The following is a 20,241-nucleotide window of genomic DNA, read 5'->3' on the forward strand; positions in this document are numbered from 1 at the left end:
AAATGACGTTGATGATGAGCTAGCATTTGTAAAAACACTTAAACATAATTAAGTGTCCCTCTAAAACGCTGAAAATCTTTTAACATTTTTAATGTTTAATATAACATGTCATAAACACAAAGTCCACAAACACATAAACAATTACTCGGCCGATACCGATATAGGTGTAATTTTTCTTTATTCTGTGTCAGTAATCGTGGCCTTCCAATATTGGTTCAGTGTCGATTCCCACCCTTGTCATTAATGGCGGCCGGTACAATGTCATGACTCAATTTTACGACTAAAGTTTCAAGTTTAAATTACTTTATTCTAAGCAAAGTGGGATTTAGGCATATTTTCCCAATTTAAGGAATGTGTTGAGGCATGAGAGATACTATTCGTTGCAGCTAAGATGGCAAAAGTCGCGGGTAAAAGACTGATCAGAGGAACGAAAAGTCTTGGTTACGAAACATTCGGGAGTGGACCGGGAAAGCAAGTGCAGCAGAACTATTTATTATACAAGAAATAGAAAGCATACGCCTTTCTATATTTTGTATAATAAATAGTGAATTACAGCACCAACCTTCGCTAGTCGGGGAGGCACTAAAAGTGGAAGACTTCTAAGCAAATATGGATTTAGGTTCAATATTTTCACAACCTTTGACAATATAGAATTTAAGAGCATTTTTAAATGAAGGTAAAACTATTGCAGAATTTTCTCCAATTATCTCTAATTTAGGAGAAAACAAATCTCAGTCATTATTTTTCAGTACTGGCGCATTTGAACAGGCTAAATGTAAATTGAAACACAAAACAGAACAACGAAAAGTCGTGCAATAGCATATCGCAATGTTTGTTTGATCGTCCCGCCCTGCTATTAGCGACGCGACATTCGAGCCTATAGTAGTTTAAGGGCTGTGCAGACGAGATACTTTTTTGTCTGTGGTGGAATGAAATCATCTTCATCTCATCCTGGCGTGCTCCCGGTTACATTTAATGGGAAGCCGCGAAGGACAGCGTTAAAAATATAGCTTTAATTTTGAAGATTCATCTGTGAGTTTACAAGCGACCACCTGCATGACGTCAATTCACTTTGGGAATGCTATTGATTCCTATCAGCTGCCTAGGTTGTGTCTTAGTCACCTGATCCTTAGTCACCTTAATAACCTCGTAAGTGATTAAAACGCAGAAAAATCGCGTACTTGTTCTTAGTGGTACTTGTCGTACTGAACAAACTCCTCTTTTTGAATGGAATAGAAAAAATATTATTCACCAAACAACAAAACAAAAAACATTTTTCATCAACTAATGTAAATAATTTTCCACATTAAAGTTTCATAGATCAAAGTCGCTTAAAGGCATCCGATACGACTTTTACATTAACCTAACAGTGTACAGGTTTATAGCGCAGGCCGACGCGAAAGCGACCTTCGTGTTCCGCCTGAATTTTTCAGGGGATACATAATTCAGTAGCGAGCATGTGTTCCTTGGGAAATGAAGTCATCATGAGCCCTTCCAATAGAAAAGTCTGTTGTATATTGGTGGAAAGGTTAATTGTTTTCACGTCTATACTTATATACTATACTATTATAGTATATAAGTATAGACGTGAAAAACATCTAAAATAAAACATTTAAATATCGTTAAAAAATGTAATGTATATAAATTGGTCTTTTATTGATTGACGGGTTTATATAAATTAAAAGACATTTTTGCGTAAACTAGCAAGTTTTTTACTAATATGCGGTGGTGGTCTAGTGTTAACCGAAAGATCCCAGGTTCGAATACTACTCGTGCCTCACCCTCAGGTGGGAGAGATAAATTAAAATGTAGTTGTTACTTGTAGATATGACTTTAAACGTATTACAGAATATATTGATTGGTACAAAAAGGACTTTGTTTGCTTTTAGGTCTATACTCAATCAATCATCATAAAATGAGTGTAGTTAAATAGAAATATACTCTGGTAAAGCACTGTCAAGTAAATGTTAAGTAATCAAAAGATATAATATAAATATATTGGGACAAATCACACAGATTGAGCCAGCCCCAAAGTATGTTCGAGACTTGTGTTATGGGATACTAACTCAACGATACTATATTTTCTTACTATATTTTAGAATCGAACCCGGGACCTCTCGGTTCAGAAGGACATTACATTATACACAACATAATAAATCCATACAATTGCTGTAGCAAGTGGCTGTGCTCAGTTTCAAATATGTATTGTGAGCCGCAATAAAAAGGGAAGAAAAATAAGGGAAGGGAAGCAGGTGCCTTAACCTACAATGAAACATTCGCAGATATCATAATAATGAAATATGAAACTATAATTTCAGAAGCATTGAAGCAGACGACTTCAGTCGTCAGCACATCAATTTATACAAATACATCGCGAATTCGCCGCTATTTAGACGTACGGACGAACGTACTTATAGGCATATATAACTAAATATTGTGACAATAACTAAATTGTGTTTATGTTATGTAATGTAATGTATCTAATTTTGTAATAGTAAAGTCGTTTATCCCATTTCTTACGAAATGTTTAGTAAATGTTGTAGAAAACCTATGAATGACAAGTTGCGAAGTGACAAATTGTGAAGGTGACATTTTGCTAAAACGGCAATGAGCAAAGTGACATTCTGAGAAAGTGAAAATATTTTCAGGGCGAAAGTTGCAATCTGCGTTACAACTCGAAGTATTTTTATTCTCACGGGAAAGCAGTGTGTTAGTCTGCTATATAATACTTGAGCAACGAGATTTGTATTGAAATAAGTGTGTATAAAGGGATTTAGAGGTCAGCGAAAGAATATGTTAACATCTAGCCTATTTACGCTAAAATAAACAGAAAATACTTTCTTAATAGGTACTTGGAAATATAATTTATTCATATTTCTTTTGAGAGCTTGAAATTGAAACTATAAGTTATTTTATCTTTACATTTATCTTTATGTTTGAAACCATAAATTTCTAATACTGTGATTTCTAATACTCTTGCAATCTTTTGACAAAGTAGTTTTCACCGAGGACTCACTAAAGTCATAAAATATTACTAGGCTCTGGGCACGATAGGATTACAAATTAATTTGTAGTTGCCTTGAAGTTTGAACCAAAAGGTCGGTAACTTTTAATTATTCTTTGTTCAGTATGAAGCTTAAAAAGTAAGACTTCAAGTTAGCATTCTTGTTTTTACTTCCTTTTATTTAAAAGAAAAACTCAAACCAGGATGTTTTTTATTCCTAATTTTACAAACTCAGAGTAAGAGTAGGTATTCTAGTATCTATGATTATCCCAAGTTTTGAAATCGATGTCATAGTCTATTCGAAAACCAATGGTAAGGAATTTTAAAGCTACGTGAATGTTCTTAAAAAAATATTGAACTATTTCCTATTTATATATGAACAGAAGTAAAACGGAATAATGACAATTCATCAAAAGAGAAAAGTGGGACAATTTTTCAGAAAGCGAGCGGTGTTTCACCCTCTTGTAACCGGAACACCCCATTGTTACAGTCACAGGGCTGTTAGAGGGACAAAGTGCCATCACTGGCCATCAATCAACAAATAGCAATTTACGATATTTGCTTCGGTGGCCTTCAGTCAATAGAAATAACTATAGGTTTGGATGTAAATATTTGTACAGTTACACAAAGATATATCAGGTATTTTTAAGATTTCCTCGTCAACATCGTATCTTTCGTACGTAAGTGTAAGTACATCTCAATACTAACATATTTTTAGATGGTGATAACTCAACTTTAGCATTCTAGGAGACTTTAATAAAATAACTGTTATAGTAGGCCTGTGTCCGCCAAAGTGCTAATAGTGTATTTGATTTCGCCGTGAACTAGATGGACGGTGTTAAACTATAGCGCATAAAACGAGGAACGAATATGATTCCAACCGTTCCCAAAATTTTACGGGTTGCACAGCCGTACGTATAGCAGTGTATGATAGCCATAATCACGGAGGATTTCTTGCATATGTAGATCACTCTATTACGAAGTCATCAATACACAAACCTAATTCATTTGCTTTTAATTCTAACAGAGCGTTTACGTACCGCTCAAACAACCGATAGCGGCGGTCGTTAAAGCCAGACCAACGTTTTTAAATTGGCAATAACGCGAGTGGTCGACATTTAATGCCTTTATAGCCCTTGCCCTTGGTGACTCACTGGACTTTCGCGTACAACGTTGCAGGGTTAAATCACAATGATGCCCATAAAAATTTAATTAATGCAAATAAAGAAAATTGCTGATGTAAAGGAAATTGCTGGCAACAACTGGATAAGGATGAGCCAGGACAGAAAATGTACAAAAGTGCAAATTATGTAATAGAATATGTAATTTTTGGTAAGCACTATATCATTATTATCTTTGTAAATAAACATTTTCTTATCTAGTATGTGTCTAAGCGGCATTAAATACCTAAATTAATTTATTGTTGTTCCATAAATATGAAGTTTTACACAATCAACTAAAGCATTTTATGATTGAAAGCGAATGTAATTACAAAGTAGTAAGACAAATTTTTTGTCGTCCTAAATAAGACTCTAGTGTATACCTACTTAGTCAAAGAATCGTGTCCATTACTGGATCGCGAACAACTCTAATGGGTCAATGAAAGGTGCCTTTTAGCCCAAGATAAGTGCTTGAATATTGGCTATATTTTTTCTTGGCGATTATTTTGTTAGTGATTATCTTTCTTATGGCAGTTTTAGGTACGGCCGTCTAGGCCTAGAAATGGAAATCAAAAAACCATCAGAAAACATATATCTCTCATCTGAATGTGTTACTTCCTGAGCGATTGAGCGTCAGAGCCCAGGGTCCACAACAGTCTTATAACACTGGAAAATAAATGTGAACGAAGAAAATAGAGCTCCACGTTAATAAAAAATAAAAAATTACTTATTCATAAATGTTTATTATTTTTTTTTTATTAACATAGAGATAGATTATAAAATGCCTATAGCGGGCAATACACTTGGGAGTTTGAGCGACACAATATTTAAGTATTGCCCTCTTTTACACAAGGTCGCTTAAATAAATAATTTGACATGATACGTGGGTAGCATGGTATGTAGATATAACCACGCAACAGGTATTTGTAAAAGCGTCTGCTATAAAGTATCCTAAAAAATATTATAAATTCATATTAGATATTTGGAAGAAATGGAAGAGCGAAAGTAGCGATGGATGAAGGGAATTCTAAACCTTGGTGTGGTTCACAGTTAAATCTTTGTCCAAGTGGCAATGTAAAAAGGACTCACAGAAATAAAAGCTCCGTAGTTGTGTTGGATGTCGCTCATGTTGACAGGATGCTCCATATTGATGTCCGTGCTGAGGTCCTCCGGCCACGTGTCGGGCACCACCGCGTCTGGAGCGCCCAAACTCCAATACACCTGTGAAAATGAAAGATATTTCTTGACTGTTATCCATCAATCTGTGTGTCAAATTGTCATTCTTGTGAAACCATAGTATTTTTAAGAAAAAAACATAAAATAATATTTTTTTATTATTAAGGTACAGCCTGTGTCATAGCAAGTTGATTCTCTCATGCTGTTCATGAGGACATTTTTTTTTCTTCTTATGCGAACGATATAGCGGACGAAAACTTAACGAAATCAGCTAAAAAAATTGGAAAACAATGTGAAATGTTATTTTCAGTGACTTTTTCAGTTTCCGTTCATTTTCGTTAAAAAAGATATCAAGCGGTATATTTCTGGAGTAAGAACAAATTCTTCAAATACAAAATCATCGTCACTCTCGTGACGAATTCGCGTGACTTTAACCACAGGAAGAGCTACACGACTTCTTTGACTGAAAATATCCAAAGGCTTAATGTAATCGTTATCATTAAAAGCGTATAGCGTGCAAGACAGTACCTGTTACACGCCAAAGAAAGTTCTAGAAGTTTAAGCCGCGGGCGACGTCGGTATAACCTCAACTCTTCAGAAATTACAAAACTTTGATACTTTGAATAAGGTTTAGCTAGACGAACAAAGGTTTAGCTGACCTGCAACTGAAAGGCTGGCCTTGACTTGTAGTAATGCAATATCATTGTTCGATAGTTTGTAAAATGTCAGAGATTATCGTTGACTCATTCCAACGTAAAAAAGAAAACACGCAAAAAGATAATCTAAATATTTTTTTTCATATACAATATACAGGCAGATACAGTATCACGTCTTCATCTCTTACGGTATAGATAGAGTTGCAAAACTTGAAGTTCAAGTTTTGCTTTGTGGTGGGCTTAGGGGTGAAATTAGGGTTAAACAGTGGTTCCTAGCATATCGCCTATGAGTCAAATCACCAGTTTTTAGTCCTTTCGATTGATTTTTACAATCTGCGCAGAGTAAGCCGCAGCTGGCACATTTCTATGTTTTCGCTCCCAAACCAGAAATGGAAGACATATAAAACAAGAAATCTTTAAAACATTTTCGATTGAGGCAAAAGCACAAAGGCATTTGATTTGTTTCGTCACCTAGTTGCCAAAGCTAAAAGCAGTGTATATAAACCTATTGTATACATTCAGCGACTTCCCGCTTACTTCCGAAGCGGGACAATAAAAGGTCCAACTTAGTAATTTGTTCGTCGGAAACTACCTAGTTTAATCAATTCATTTCTCCCTCCAGGAACATAAACTGCTTCTATAGAAGTTACAACTTTTCTATTTACGTGTTGATATGTGTCTGAGAATTCATTACGAAAAGAAATAGTTTGTTTTTCTATATAGCTGCGATTGTCGCGTAATGCTAGTAATAACTCGTATAACGTAACTTGAAAAATAATTCGGAATCGGGTGGAATTCGAACTCACGTCTATACAGACTTTAGCTCGACGAACGTACGTGCTGATTTGGGGTTTTAATTGGGGGCTCAGATGCCAAAATGTCAAAGTCAAGTTGCAAACCCAAATCTTTTTGGTTTAATATTGACCTTGACAATTAATGACCAGTTAAATCCAAAAAAGATTCTAGAATAATGATACAGTTATCACTCCATCTAAAAATAAGCCCATTTTCCAGCCAATCGTGGCCTTCGGTTTTCGCGACCCTACTACGAGAGGGTCGTGTGGACGGATAGAGACGTGTTACTGAAAGAGTGTGACCTGTGAAATCTATGGACGAACCTCCTCTAGATTATTTCAAGTTCAAGTACTAATAAAATACTTGCATGTTATGACATAAACACATCGATATAATTTTCTTTAGACTTTGCTAAAAGGAAATGTTGTAATTTTGATGTACTTATCTTGAAAAATATGAAAACATAGTTTGGTATCGAATAACCAATTCTTACACGAGTAATGCTATTGCCACCGAGATCCATGTTTGATTGATGTACGTACACCCCGGAACTTGCAATTAATTTAAGCCCTCGTCAGGGAATCAATACATTTATCGATTAAACTATTTAATGTCGCGAACGTGTTGAATGCAAATTTAATTACAGTTGCATGCATCATGTCGAGTTAAAAATAAATGTTACTTCACAAGGTCCGTCCTTGGCTGCGCCCGCCCTTGGCAAATGTTTTATTATTTTATTTTTGTCGAGCGAATGCATTCGAGTGTAACTAGGATGAGTGTAGAACCTGTTACTTTGTTTGAGTTAGAGCACGCGCAAACAAATGAACAGTGGAAAAGTATGGATAGATGTTCAACAATATTATAATCTCGAACATATAGTCACATATAAACCCTGTGTCGTTATGTTTTAATGAGTTTATATCTGCACGAAATATACATAAATAATTTATTTATAACCACCAATCCGCATTCGCGTAGTGGTCATGGCTCATGCTTTTTAACAATCCTTAAGGAAAATCAAAACCTCAGGAGGTTAAAATGGCTGATGATTATTCTAAGCTCATGTAAAATTTATTCAAAACCAGGAACCATAAAAGATTTCTCGAGAAACAAGAAGCGAGAAAATAAACTCGAATTTTCGGTTTTAGTTTATAATAGAAAGTTCGGAATAGATAGCGCGGTAATAAAAAGCCATATGGTTTCTAGCTTCAATTTACTGCGCGCTCTATAAAGATAACAAGCAATCACTCTCAGGACCATTGAGCGAATGAAAAGAGAAATAAACTTCAGAAAGCGCAACACTGCAGTTGCGCTTTAACAAAAGGTCACTCCTTTCCTAACACAGAAAACGTTACATTTCTTTCAAAGTTAAGAAAATTTGGGGACGTGGATGTAATAAATCTCGATTGACATTTCAGTTTGGGAAAGCGTAGTAAAGCACAGAATATGTAATAGTTCGAAATACTAGTCGTTGACATTTTAAGTAAAGTTGTCCCATTCGCCCTTGGAGGAATGGACAATACAAACTGTTGCCTAGAAATTTATGCATCTTTCTTAATTTTCTTCAGGCTTAGTCTAGTTTTTATTTTAATTTTATTAAATTGCGATAAGTACTATGAATCTTTATAGAAGTACTACAGCAAAACTGAAAGTGTATTGGCTTGTATTGCATTCAATATCATTGAATTGTCCTTGCTTGGTAAACATGGTTGTCCATGGCATTCAAACAGAAAAGTGTTCATGTCATAAGCTAGTTCAATGAAGGTTGTATTATATCAATATAGAATAAGTAGGCACTTTAATTACAGTCGACAGCACATCAACCGTTCCAAATTAATTGCAAATTCGCCGCTATTACCATAGGGCAGCGGTCCGTGCAGGATAACTTGATGTGCGGTTGACTGTACTACACGCATTGATAAATATATTATGCATTTTTAGTGGTTACGTGGGCGAAATTTCAAACAAGGGTAAGATTCTTTTAGTAAGCTACTTTGCTAATGTATATTATATTTAACTCGTCATACAACTAAACGTGGCTCTCGAGTCTGGCATCTCAAGAGATAACGGGGTACGACGGGCGGGTAGACAGAGCCAAGGCTCTGTCTACCCGCCCGTCTACCCAAGGCTCTCTACCCCGTAAAGGATATACGTGATGCTGTATCTATATCAAATCACCACATAATAGGGCATAATAATTCTTATTTATATCACGTATTTTGCAGATCAGAAAAAGGTTGTACCTATATTTTACGTGTAATTTATTGGATAAGTACGTGAGTGGGACCTTCGCAGAATGAATGATACTCTATTCAATTCATTCAACGCATTCACTCAAACGTAATTTAGACAATTTCATTGCTTTTGGACGTAAAAAGCGATGAGAGGATTTCTTAGAGCGTGTTTACTAATGTACCCGTGAATAGTGAATTACTACGTTATTACATTATGTACGCTCTTTGATGTAAAACAAAGGAATTTGATATTGGAATTTTTTCATATTATTTTCTTTTTACACATTTTCATAAGAATGCCTAAAACGTTTGTAGTGTATGTGTAAAAATTCATCAAAAATTTTGTAGTGTATGTGTAAATTGTAAAAAGTGTAAAAATAATATGAATTTATAATTTTTTCCATCTTTCTTCTATCAAGTATGTTATACCATATCAGTTCTAAAGAATATGATATTATTAATAATAATAATAACTTATTGTTTCCGGCATCAAAAGGGCTTACTAGTACTTAGTTATATAAGTACATACATAGGATATTTCCTTCCGTCTATTGTGTAGTCATAAAAAATCAACAAAAAGCCTTACAGTACAAATCTGTAATAGTGAGGAATCTCGGTCATTCAACTCTCCGTTATTTGTTTTAGGATCAGTAAAGAACATAAGTTTGGCAAGTTATTTTCATAGCCATGTTTTTCCCGTGACCCGCTAAACTTCCCTTCCTTGTTTGCCTTCGAAAAACTATGTCAATTAGGATCAAAGTTGATTGACCGGACGTTGTCCACCGATTGTTTTTTTGACCTCCCCTGAAATTCGTAAACATCTCGGTGTAAAATTGTTTACCGTGGCAACGATAACAAATCAGTTTAACACAAGACTCAAATATTTGCACGTTGGAAATATTTGCTTAGCACGTTGACAAATATTATTGTGTAGCTTTTTACGCTGAAAGTGTTCGGGGTAGAAGTTTTGACTAGACTTGGATATAAACGATAAATATATTTTTATTTTTGGACAGACAGCAAGTAGTACAGATAAAAACGGCATTGATGAAAAACATTGTAATCATTTACTTGCATGTTTATATTAATTATATTCGCAATCCAATCCATCTATGGAATCAATAGTATTTATCCATTTCATTTGCGATAAACGCGCACGTTTTTTAAATACTATACAAAACTATAACTTATGCAAGTCTTTTTTATGATTGATAAAAATATAAAAATATATCGACATAGTTTTAATGAAGATTATCTGCAGATTTTGTCGGAAATATATTTTATAGACTACTTTCGAAGTTTAAATTTCGGTAGGTGAAAATAAAATATTGGAATTTCAAAAGAAGCCTTTGTTCTATAATAAAAATATATAGTAACCGCAGCTAACAGCTAGTTTTAATACATCACGAGCTAAACAAAAGCTCGTTATAGTAAAACAAACATGGCGATAACAATGCAAGCTAATTACTGCAGCTCGCAAACGAAGCTAGGTCGTTACGCTCGACTGCATAATATACATTGTATCAGGGTGTTATAGCGAATGCAGTTTATCCTTGGAATCAGAGGTTTAAGCTGATCGTCCACCGCCAAATAAACTAAGTTACTTTAGCATAGCTCGCATAATGCAGCCAGTTTTTCATACATGTGCGTCCACCGCAAACTGTGCCAGCTAAGGCACATAAAATAGCCCAAACAAGTCGAACTGTTAACCATTAGTAACGTAGTTTTAGCTTATTTTTCGGTGGACGTATTAATTTTTTCCTAGTTTCTTTTAGCTTAGGTCTTTTTTTTTAAATCAGAAATTAGGCCTTCACTGACACTTTTTCACATCTCAATTAAGTAGTTTACGTTATCAGTACAAAACCAACGATTTTTTTAAATGTATAAATTATTGTATAATATTAATTTAGTTAACGCTCGCCCGACCATACATCGCATTTTACAAGCTTTTATTTAATTTACAACATTTATAATTATAAGGGAAACTATGGTGAAATCTAACAACTCAATTTCGAAGAAACTTAAACAGATGAGCTGAAAATTTACAACATTTTGTTTGATAATGCATAATATATAAAATAACATATAATCATTTATGATATGTTTGACCAAATGCTGCATCCAGGATCGTCGACCGACATTGGACAAACTAATACAAAAATAAGTCATGATATACTTACGTCGAATATTTTTCCTAGATCGGTAGCTAGGCAGGAGCAATTGTACGCGACTATACCCAGTTCTTTGACCTGTGAAATTACACCATTATTTGGTTTAAAAAAATATGAGAATGACTATGGTGTTATGCCAACAACATGATTTGTTTATTTTTCAAACATTATTTAATTTTTTAAATGGGTGTCTATCTGTGTGTTTTAAAACAAACTTTTGGTTAATAATTAATGGATGATGTTTGATAAATTTAAACCTTTAAAAAGTCCCAAATCTATGTTTGTTTGTTAAAAAGTAAAAATAATCTTTGGAACAGCATCCAATAAATAAAATGTACCTGTGTCAAAGACCTCCAATCCATATTGGCACTGCCGATATAAAAATGTGTTCTATCTACTATCCAGAACTTTGTGTGCAGCACCCCGCCTCCCAGCAATTTGGAGAAATTTAAACTTCGCACCTGAAAACTTGCTCTATGTAAAAAAGTTCAAACCATGAAACAATAAATGGAATTAGAATTATTAGCGAAGTTTTTTATTATTATGAATTTATGATTTGTTATAGAATAATGAGAGTGATTAGTTAATTAAATTTATGAATGTAAAATATTTAAAATTAAATCATGGACTTTACTAACCTGTGCAGCTTTCTTCTTAACTAAATATTCAGTATCTATATTAGGATATAACTTAGTGGGCCAGTTTTGAGCAATTTTTAAATTAATATTTCTTTTTGACCCAGCAGCATATAATGCTTGGAACACTTGCTCACCCTGTAACAAAACAATTAAAAATTAATCATTACCACATCCATTAATTTTATTTAACCACTAAATGTAATCAAGGCCAGATTTCCAAGTTTTTTATTTTCAAATTATTTAATTTTATCATATAATATAGTAATTTTTATAGATCACCACTTGCTTCCAGTTAAGAAAAACATCAGGTTAGAAGCTTTACTACTACATCTCAATATTACTAAATTGCGACGAAAATTGCTGTTAGACTAGATCTCAATTAAACTATAATCACAAATTGACTAAATCGAAATTGGATGTGGTCTCAGTTGGTCTACATAAGGAAACCTGCACACCACATCATATTTAGATTAGGCAAGTAGTGAATAAAATCTGACACCAGTGTTAGCAATAACACAATAAGAATGAAGATCTAAGGCATAGTAAATAATTGAACAATTTTTACCTCTATAGAGGAATTATAGGGATATTCTTCATTAAACCTAAGACTCCAGTAATAGGAGGCTATTTCTATAGTTGTTTGAGCTTCATCTATTAAATCCAGCCACACATTCTTTGTAGCCACATGCGTCATGTTTGGAGGATACATGTGGCCCTCTGGGATACTTTCTACTAGTGATAATCTAAAACAGAAAATAATTTTAAAAATATAATCAGTTTCAATTATTATATGATTTAAAATAAAAATAATCCAGCACTAATTAATCTTCAACATTTTTGTGTATTGTTTCAACATTTATAGATTTAACTTATCAGAAAAAAGGAGGGACCAAGCTTCATTTCAAGAAATAAAAACTGGATTGTGTTTTTAAAGAACTAATTATGATTAACCTTTCATCCTTTAACAAAGTGTTATTAATGATTGTGGAGAACAAAAAATAATTTAGTTTTTTTTTACCTTTTAAAAAAAATTAGTTTTCTGTTGTTTAAGTAAATAGAAGACTATAAATAATACTTACCTACACTGGTCTGAGCAATGCAAATTGACCGGAGCAGGTGGCGCAGTCTGAGCTACATTCTGCTGGTCGAGCAGGGGGACCAACACGACCAGGACTATCAGCACTATAACTATAGATACTGGTATACATGACGGTCGACACCATATGCTTCCCTTTTTCCTTCTGCAGAAACAAAAATCATTTGTTTTTGACTTACATGTAAAAGTCATTCTAATGGATTTGACAAGTTTGTAAAGAACATTAATACACATTAATCCTAATGATATTGTAAATTCGATAATTATAGTGATATCCTCCATTGATAACAATAAGAGTTGCCCACGTTTTAAATTATAATTATAAAATAAATAAATTCATCACAAAAATTCTACTAGATAGATATCAATGAAATTTATCCTGTAAATAATGTGGAAACCAACTAACTATTTACGAGTATAAAGTTCGACAGTACGAAAATGAATAACATTTATATAAAACTAACATTTATATAAGACAAAAGTTTGAATTGCTTACTTATCATTATAACTATTTCCATTCTCGTCTCTCATCATAAAAATCTGTTCCCACTGCTCCAGCTCCTCATCAGACGACGAGGCGTTCCCCACACTCCCAGATTCTAGCACGGTCTGTGCAAAAAAATATTTGCAAAATTAATTTTAGGTTATAAATTATGCCGGGAAATACAATTATTTCAACTTTGGTATGTACCTATACACTTTTTAATTTATTATAACGTAATAAAATCATGAAAACTCAATTATCGAACAGGTTAAATATATTGGTAATAAACAAAGACATGAACACGACACAAAGAAATCCTATTAAATTTAAACTAACTTTAAAGTAAAGCAGTAGGCGGTTGAATATTGATATTGTAAATCCCATGTTTTCACTTTTTTATTTAAGAAAAATAGTTTCAGTCAGTATTTTGAAGAAACAGAAATTTTACGCAAACAACAAAATAAACACAATACTCAGTTCTTTCTATGACACTTTGGTTGACGTTTAAATTTTATTTACGTCAAAATAAACCTTTTTTATAACTACAGCAAATGAAATATATTCTTTTGTAGGGGCGTGTATACAGCCATATCATAAATATTTATCAAAAAATTTCTTTCTTACAATAAACCTTGAACGTATTTTCAATTTCAAAATATGTCTTAATTTTAATATTTATTAATGAAACTCAGGTTAAGAAAGGCCTACACCCGTGCTCCGTACCTACTTTATACAATTGTAAACTCTAAAACAGGAGTACCTAAGTACCAATCAATAAGAATGAATAATAACATCATAACTGCGAGATAATTATTACACACTAACCATTTATACACGATCGGAACTGTATAATAGCAACAAAATACAAAAAATATGAAATCACTAAATGAAGTCTTAATTAAACAATCACTAACACAAGCACAACACGTAATATATAACTGCATTTTCGTTTATATCCTGGACTTCCTTTAGACACCGTGCAGGCGCATTAGTAGCAAAAATAGTACTGCAAAGAAATGACGTCGGCAAACCACCGCATTGTGCATGTGCATTTTAAATACTAGGTTAGTACAGACTGTTACACTAATCAGGACACAACTGTTTCACCTAATCGCTGTATAGACGTCAGAAGGTAGAAGTTTTCAAATTGTTTTGGCGGTTGTTACCTTACCTTCCTTAAAACTTAGATTACCGAGTTCGCCAGCGACTGAAAGTGATTTTCGCATAAAGTGACTTGCGCAATGGAGTCCTATTTCAAAAGTCCTTGTCCTTACCCACTGCGAAAGGGCCTGTGGTGACGAATACCGTTTGTCAAGGCGATATTAATGTTGTTCTAAAAATCTAGATACTTCTTCTGCCAAGTCTACATTTTGCGATCGAGTCAAAACTTAGGGTCGTGTAAACATGTGAAAATAACCCTATAGTTAGTATGCCTTTACCTTTGTAGCTACACTGCGATTTATCAGAACTTTGATCACAAGTTGAACCAAATCCATCCAAACTAATAGCCGACCGATCTACTTGGTTCCTAATCTCATTGTGTGCTAATATATTATACGAAAGTCTCTCTATTTGTCTGTCACTTTCACGGCTAAACTGCTGGGTCGATTTTGATGAAATTTGGAATAGATAATCTATTTAATGATCCGAGTTCAAACATACGCTACCTTGGACGGAGCTGCGGGCAACAGCTAAGTAATAAGTTAAAGTTAGATAATAGTATAGTAATAGTAATAGTACTTACATCGCAGCAAGAACAACAATCCGGCATGACACCATCGTTTATTAGTTTCTTTTTGTTAATCTTTTGTTTTACGATCAAAAACTCACAAACTGTGTCGACCACGTTACATAAATAACTAACCCACCTTCAGCGCAGAAATCCCTGACACCCTCGCGTGATCCGTGTTGCTGCCATCAGCAATATTACAGACTTTAATGACGTGAATAATTACAGGTTTGCAGCACAGGATCTGTCGTGCGAACTCGACAAATGTTTACGATGTACTGTCACAAAATTTCGGTTGTGATTTTTGTATAATATCGTAAGTCATTAGCCGACCCGAAAGAGCGGGAAATCAGTTCGCCCTTTCGTATTACCGGTCAATAAAAATGGCATTTTCACTATCATTGAATTACAAGAATTACAAGGCTGTAACACGGGGTAATAAGACTAAAAGTTTTTTCGTGCCATTGACTTTAGAGCTTTGATTAGTGAAGTAGGTATACCTTGTGTAAATTCTTTTGAAATGAAAAGCAAAATTGCATGATCAAGTTACATAATGTGCAAAACAAACATTAGGAAAAATTTCATTTTTAACCATAGGAATTCATTGATTTGATTTAGGTAGGTATTTATACTTCATTATCATCATCATCTGCAGCTCTTCGTGACCCACTGCTGGGCATAAGCCTTACAAATTATAATACTATACTAACGGCCCGTCTCGCCTTTGCTCGGGTAAAATCATAATAAATAATATAGGTACCCTAAACCTTTCACAAAAATCACACTAGGTATCTATATAGGAATAGACAGACGTGGCAGAAAACTTTGTTTAATAATATGTAAGGAAGGATATTGTAATCAAAACTGCAAGTTACTAAAGTGTGATTTCATAATCTGAAGCGACAAAACATAAGAACAATGAAAATTTTATGCTTGGCTAGGAACAACACACAACCATAAAGAATTTATTGACAGTAAAGTAACTACTTCAATTACTTTCTGGAATGAAATTTAAAACGTCTGTCTTTCCTCAGTTTTAGTACCTACCTATCTTGAAGTTAACTAATAAAATGAAGAGCTTTTTAACGGATATTTGGTTTCGAAAGTTAGATTTTGTTAAAATAAGTTAGGTAATTACTTACATTTCAAGTTTGTAATATTTTACTTTTGCAGCAGTTTTTACAATTATTTTTTTTTGTGTTTAGTTTCATAAATTAAACCAAATAAAGTTGCACAGCTGTGGGAAACTTAAAAAGGCGATATAAAAAAAAATATATGACTTTCGTAAAAAAGTAAAGTTCATAAAAAAATTATTGAACTGACAAAAAATCACGACACTACGACGCTACGATGCTACGACGTAGCATCGAAGTTGCTACGCTGCAAACATCGCTATGTTATCGTAGGCCCAATAACTTTCGTAGCCGGTACGCCATAACCCTATAGTATTTTATAGATTGCTAAATTAGATAATTTTAATGTTTAAATAAAATAAAATAAATTTATCTACCACAAAATATATTCCAGTCGTATCCAATAGTATCAGTGGTATCATCTTGTACACCTGATTAATATTCTATGAAAAATTCTGTTTTTGAATGGGATTTTCTATCTTATAATTTTCAACGAAAAGTTAAAGATTTTGAAGCTGATCCTGGGATACTCGGTGTCACAGCCTTGTAATTAATAAACTCAAAAAATAATGAAAAATACAAAAATAGATTAAACCTTCAGGAGTAACATAGGCTAGTTACATTTTTATCGTGGTTTTACGCGAGCAAAGCCGTGACGGGCCGCTATATAGAATAATAATGTACGGTACTGTCGGCTACTAAAACATGACATTTAGTTATATTATACTTAGTATGAGCAATTTGGTGGGAGATACAAGGGGACAAAAACGCACTGAAAGGTCGTCAACTTGACATGCGAAAGTATAAACATTTTACCGGTAATGAGGTTCGATTGTGAATCGTAATTTTAAAGGCGGTATGTGTTCACTACGTTATGGAATTTTTACAATCAGATTAAGTTCTTTGTATTTATTTTGTAAACTAATGTCTACTTAGTGAGCGTGGCACCGGTAAACTTTGATGTTAACTTTAAACTGCGCATATATCAACGCAAAGTTCGTCTTTTTATATAATGGGCGCCAGTGCGCAGATAATAGATAAAGTTAACATCAAAGTTGATTAGTGCAACTAAGGCTTTCTAGATTTAATTTTTTTTTCGTTTGTAAGTTTGAGTTTTTGCCGTTGTGGATACGACTAGGCCATATAATAGACATCAACAAATTAAAGTCCCAAAGTAATCATGTTTAAAGTAAACATGCTAGGCAGATATGACGTAAACTTTTACTGTTTATTTTGACAATTTCATATATTACTTTAATCACCACTACACTATACTACAAATACACTTTAAATTTAAACTACATAAAAGTACTTTTGCTTAGTAGTTCCCAAATAAAGTATTTTCTTCCTTTCGAACTAAGTTAACTGTGCGCATATAGTCTCTTAAGCCGTTTAGAGAATGTATTAAAGTAAAACGAGAGTGGTCAAAATCGATTTGTTTTCGATTGTACTAGATTTTATGTAAATGAACTGGTTACTCGGAAAGGCAAATTACCGCAGTTAAATATCAATATGACGGCTTCCTTTTATGTTGTTATGACCATTTATTATCACGCTATATATTGCGTATTTCAATTATTTATTTAAACATTATCTTGTACTTGCATATTAGGTATCAAATCATCGGAAATAGATTTTTATGACGGCTTTTTATCTTACCTTTATAAAATTTCAATGAAAAATACAGTATGGTTATATTAAATTTAAAATACAGTATGGTTATGGATTTTTTTCATTCTTCCTTTTTTTTCATACCCCTGAATAGGTTATCTCATTTTTGGTTAAGAATAAATAACGTATTCTATCTATATTAAAATACGTCACTAAATATGTTTTCAATATAATATGTAAACTGAAAATAGGTCTTTTGTTCTGTAGAATTCTGAAAGTCTAGAGCACTTTAAAATATTCATAGTCTAAGATCGTACAGCTCATAGCCACATAGTCCAAGGCTACCTGCGAAATTCAAATAGTGTCGTTGTTCCGTCTCCATGGTGACGTGTGTAAAACAAAATTAGGCAAATAAACCAGTCCGCCGAATTGACCCCAGATAGGGTTGCCAGATGATAGGCATTTGTGGCCTTTTGTGTAGAAGAAAATCTACCATATTTTGGTTACTACGACAATGTCAACTAACAAGTGAAAAAAGTAGGTAAGTTATTGATTTTTTTAATGAAAAGAAACGTGAAAAAATAGACATTATTAATGAAAAGAAAAACGGAAAAGTCTGATTTCTATCTAGTAAAGACAAAAAAGTATGATTTCTATCTAGTAAAGACAGAAATCATAGTCGACTTTTCCGTCGATAATCACAAGGGACCTGTACTTCTCATTAACAGTGTTGATGATTTATTTTTTGCCATAGGCAAAGCGTACAGGAAGAAAACGATTCATGTCACGTCATAAGAATCTGAGAAGGTTCTAAAAGTTGGCAAATTCAGAAATTGTGACAGAAAAATTTAACTTGTGGCATCCCTACCAGTGACCTCAAAGTGGCCTGGCCAAATTACATGTAACCTTGAAACACAATAGTTGCGTCGAATGCGTTGCTTTCAGCACTAGATGGGTAAAATTGCCACTTGTCCGTGACGTAGACATACTTCAGGAATGTCGCCTTCGCTAGTACGGCCACGTCTTACGTAAATCAGCAAATTACGTTGGTGACAAATGTCTATCTCTGCCTCGTCCCCCTGGTCTGACAGAAGGGGCAAACACTAGAACTTGATGTCGTCAAGAATGATAGATGCTTATGCCAGCCAATGGTCTGATAACTAATGATGCCAAAAACCGTGTAAAGTGGAGGAGAAAAGTAGAAAGCGTTCCCCCTTATTGAGGACTAGCATTATTATCAAACTAGATGTTGCCCGTAGCTTCGCTCCCGTGGGAATTTTGAGATAAAATATAGCCTATAGCAATCTTGAATAATTTCCCATTCTAATGGTGAAAGAGTTTTTGAAATCGGTTCGGTAGTTTCGGAGATTACCCGTCTCAAACATACACACCCACAAATGTTTACCTTTATAATAATATTATAGATTATTAATTTAAAGAAAGAATAACTTATTCGGCAAACACATAAAATCCAAACATATTACATTAATTACATTTACATTATCATTATTCATCATTAATTTGTGCTCGAAAGACTTTTATTCAGAGATACAATATACATTTATCAATAGAATATTTAACATAGAAGACAAACGAATAGATTAAAAGATCGATACATGTTGTCCTTAATGAAAATATACAATATATATAATTTAGTCTACTTACTACTGGGGAGATTTAATAAAAAATCTGAACGGTTTTTTATCAAAGCATCGACCGGAAAATCTAAGAATCGGCATTAAGCTCCTTACGTTAAACCATAAAGACTTTATTATTGAATTTGGCTCGTAGCGCCTTTACGACGGCGTAGCACCGAGAACGCTTATTACTGACATTTTACTGAAATTGATAGGTCTTACCTAATTGTAAATTTGCGTGCCTACATGAAATATTAAGTCGTCAAACAATTTTGTACATTTTATTGGTAAATATTACGATTAGTGGGTCGTAGACGCACGTAGAGCGCGGCGTGAGCGTTGCTACGGCGTAGCGACAAGCTACGTTAGTCTACGATTTCTCCATGTTGTTGATTTATGAACTATAAATTATAAATTATATTTTGTATACAAATGTAAATTTACTTTTGAATTGGTATTTCATGAATATATTTACAGAATTTAATGTTAAATGGGCATTCAGATGTTTATTAAATAGTCAACAGTTAAATCAGAATATAGGTAGTACGTTATTACTTTAACTTTTCTGTAGGGATTATACTAACTCTGTAAATATATTCATATTTACAGAATTTAATGTTAAATGGGCATTCAGATGTTTATTAAATAGTCAACAGTTAAATCAGAATATAGGTAGTACGTTATTACTTTAACTTTTCTGTAGGGATTATACTAACT

The 20,241-nt window shown here is 33.6% G+C and overlaps 1 protein-coding gene across 6 annotated transcripts in view; it reads right to left on the minus strand.

Moving 5' to 3' along the window:
* LOC128671698 (5'-3' exonuclease PLD3-like) overlaps positions 1 to 20,241 on the minus strand; it is a 32,915-nt gene that overhangs the window by 4,896 nt on the left and 7,778 nt on the right. For 2 of the 6 annotated variants that reach the window (XM_053748398.2, XM_053748402.2), the window contains exons 2-8: positions 13,427 to 13,539; positions 12,914 to 13,075; positions 12,400 to 12,577; positions 11,835 to 11,969; positions 11,535 to 11,657; positions 11,206 to 11,274; positions 5,254 to 5,385 (exon numbers count right to left, since the gene is read on the minus strand). In XM_053748398.2, coding sequence (XP_053604373.1) covers positions 5,254 to 5,385; positions 11,206 to 11,274; positions 11,535 to 11,657; positions 11,835 to 11,969; positions 12,400 to 12,577; positions 12,914 to 13,075; positions 13,427 to 13,539 — 912 coding nt within the window. Of the gene's footprint in view, positions 1 to 5,253; positions 5,386 to 11,205; positions 11,275 to 11,534; positions 11,658 to 11,834; positions 11,970 to 12,399; positions 12,578 to 12,913; positions 13,076 to 13,426; positions 13,540 to 13,621; positions 13,641 to 13,750; positions 13,913 to 14,239; positions 14,378 to 15,158; positions 15,201 to 20,241 lie in introns of those variants that run through there. The other 4 variants (XM_053748399.2, XM_053748400.2, XM_053748401.2 and 1 more) reach the window with 4 other exon arrangements.

The sequence above is a fragment of the Plodia interpunctella genome, chromosome 8 (assembly GCF_027563975.2).
Source record: "Plodia interpunctella isolate USDA-ARS_2022_Savannah chromosome 8, ilPloInte3.2, whole genome shotgun sequence".
NCBI classification, from domain to species: Eukaryota; Metazoa; Arthropoda; class Insecta; order Lepidoptera; family Pyralidae; genus Plodia; species Plodia interpunctella.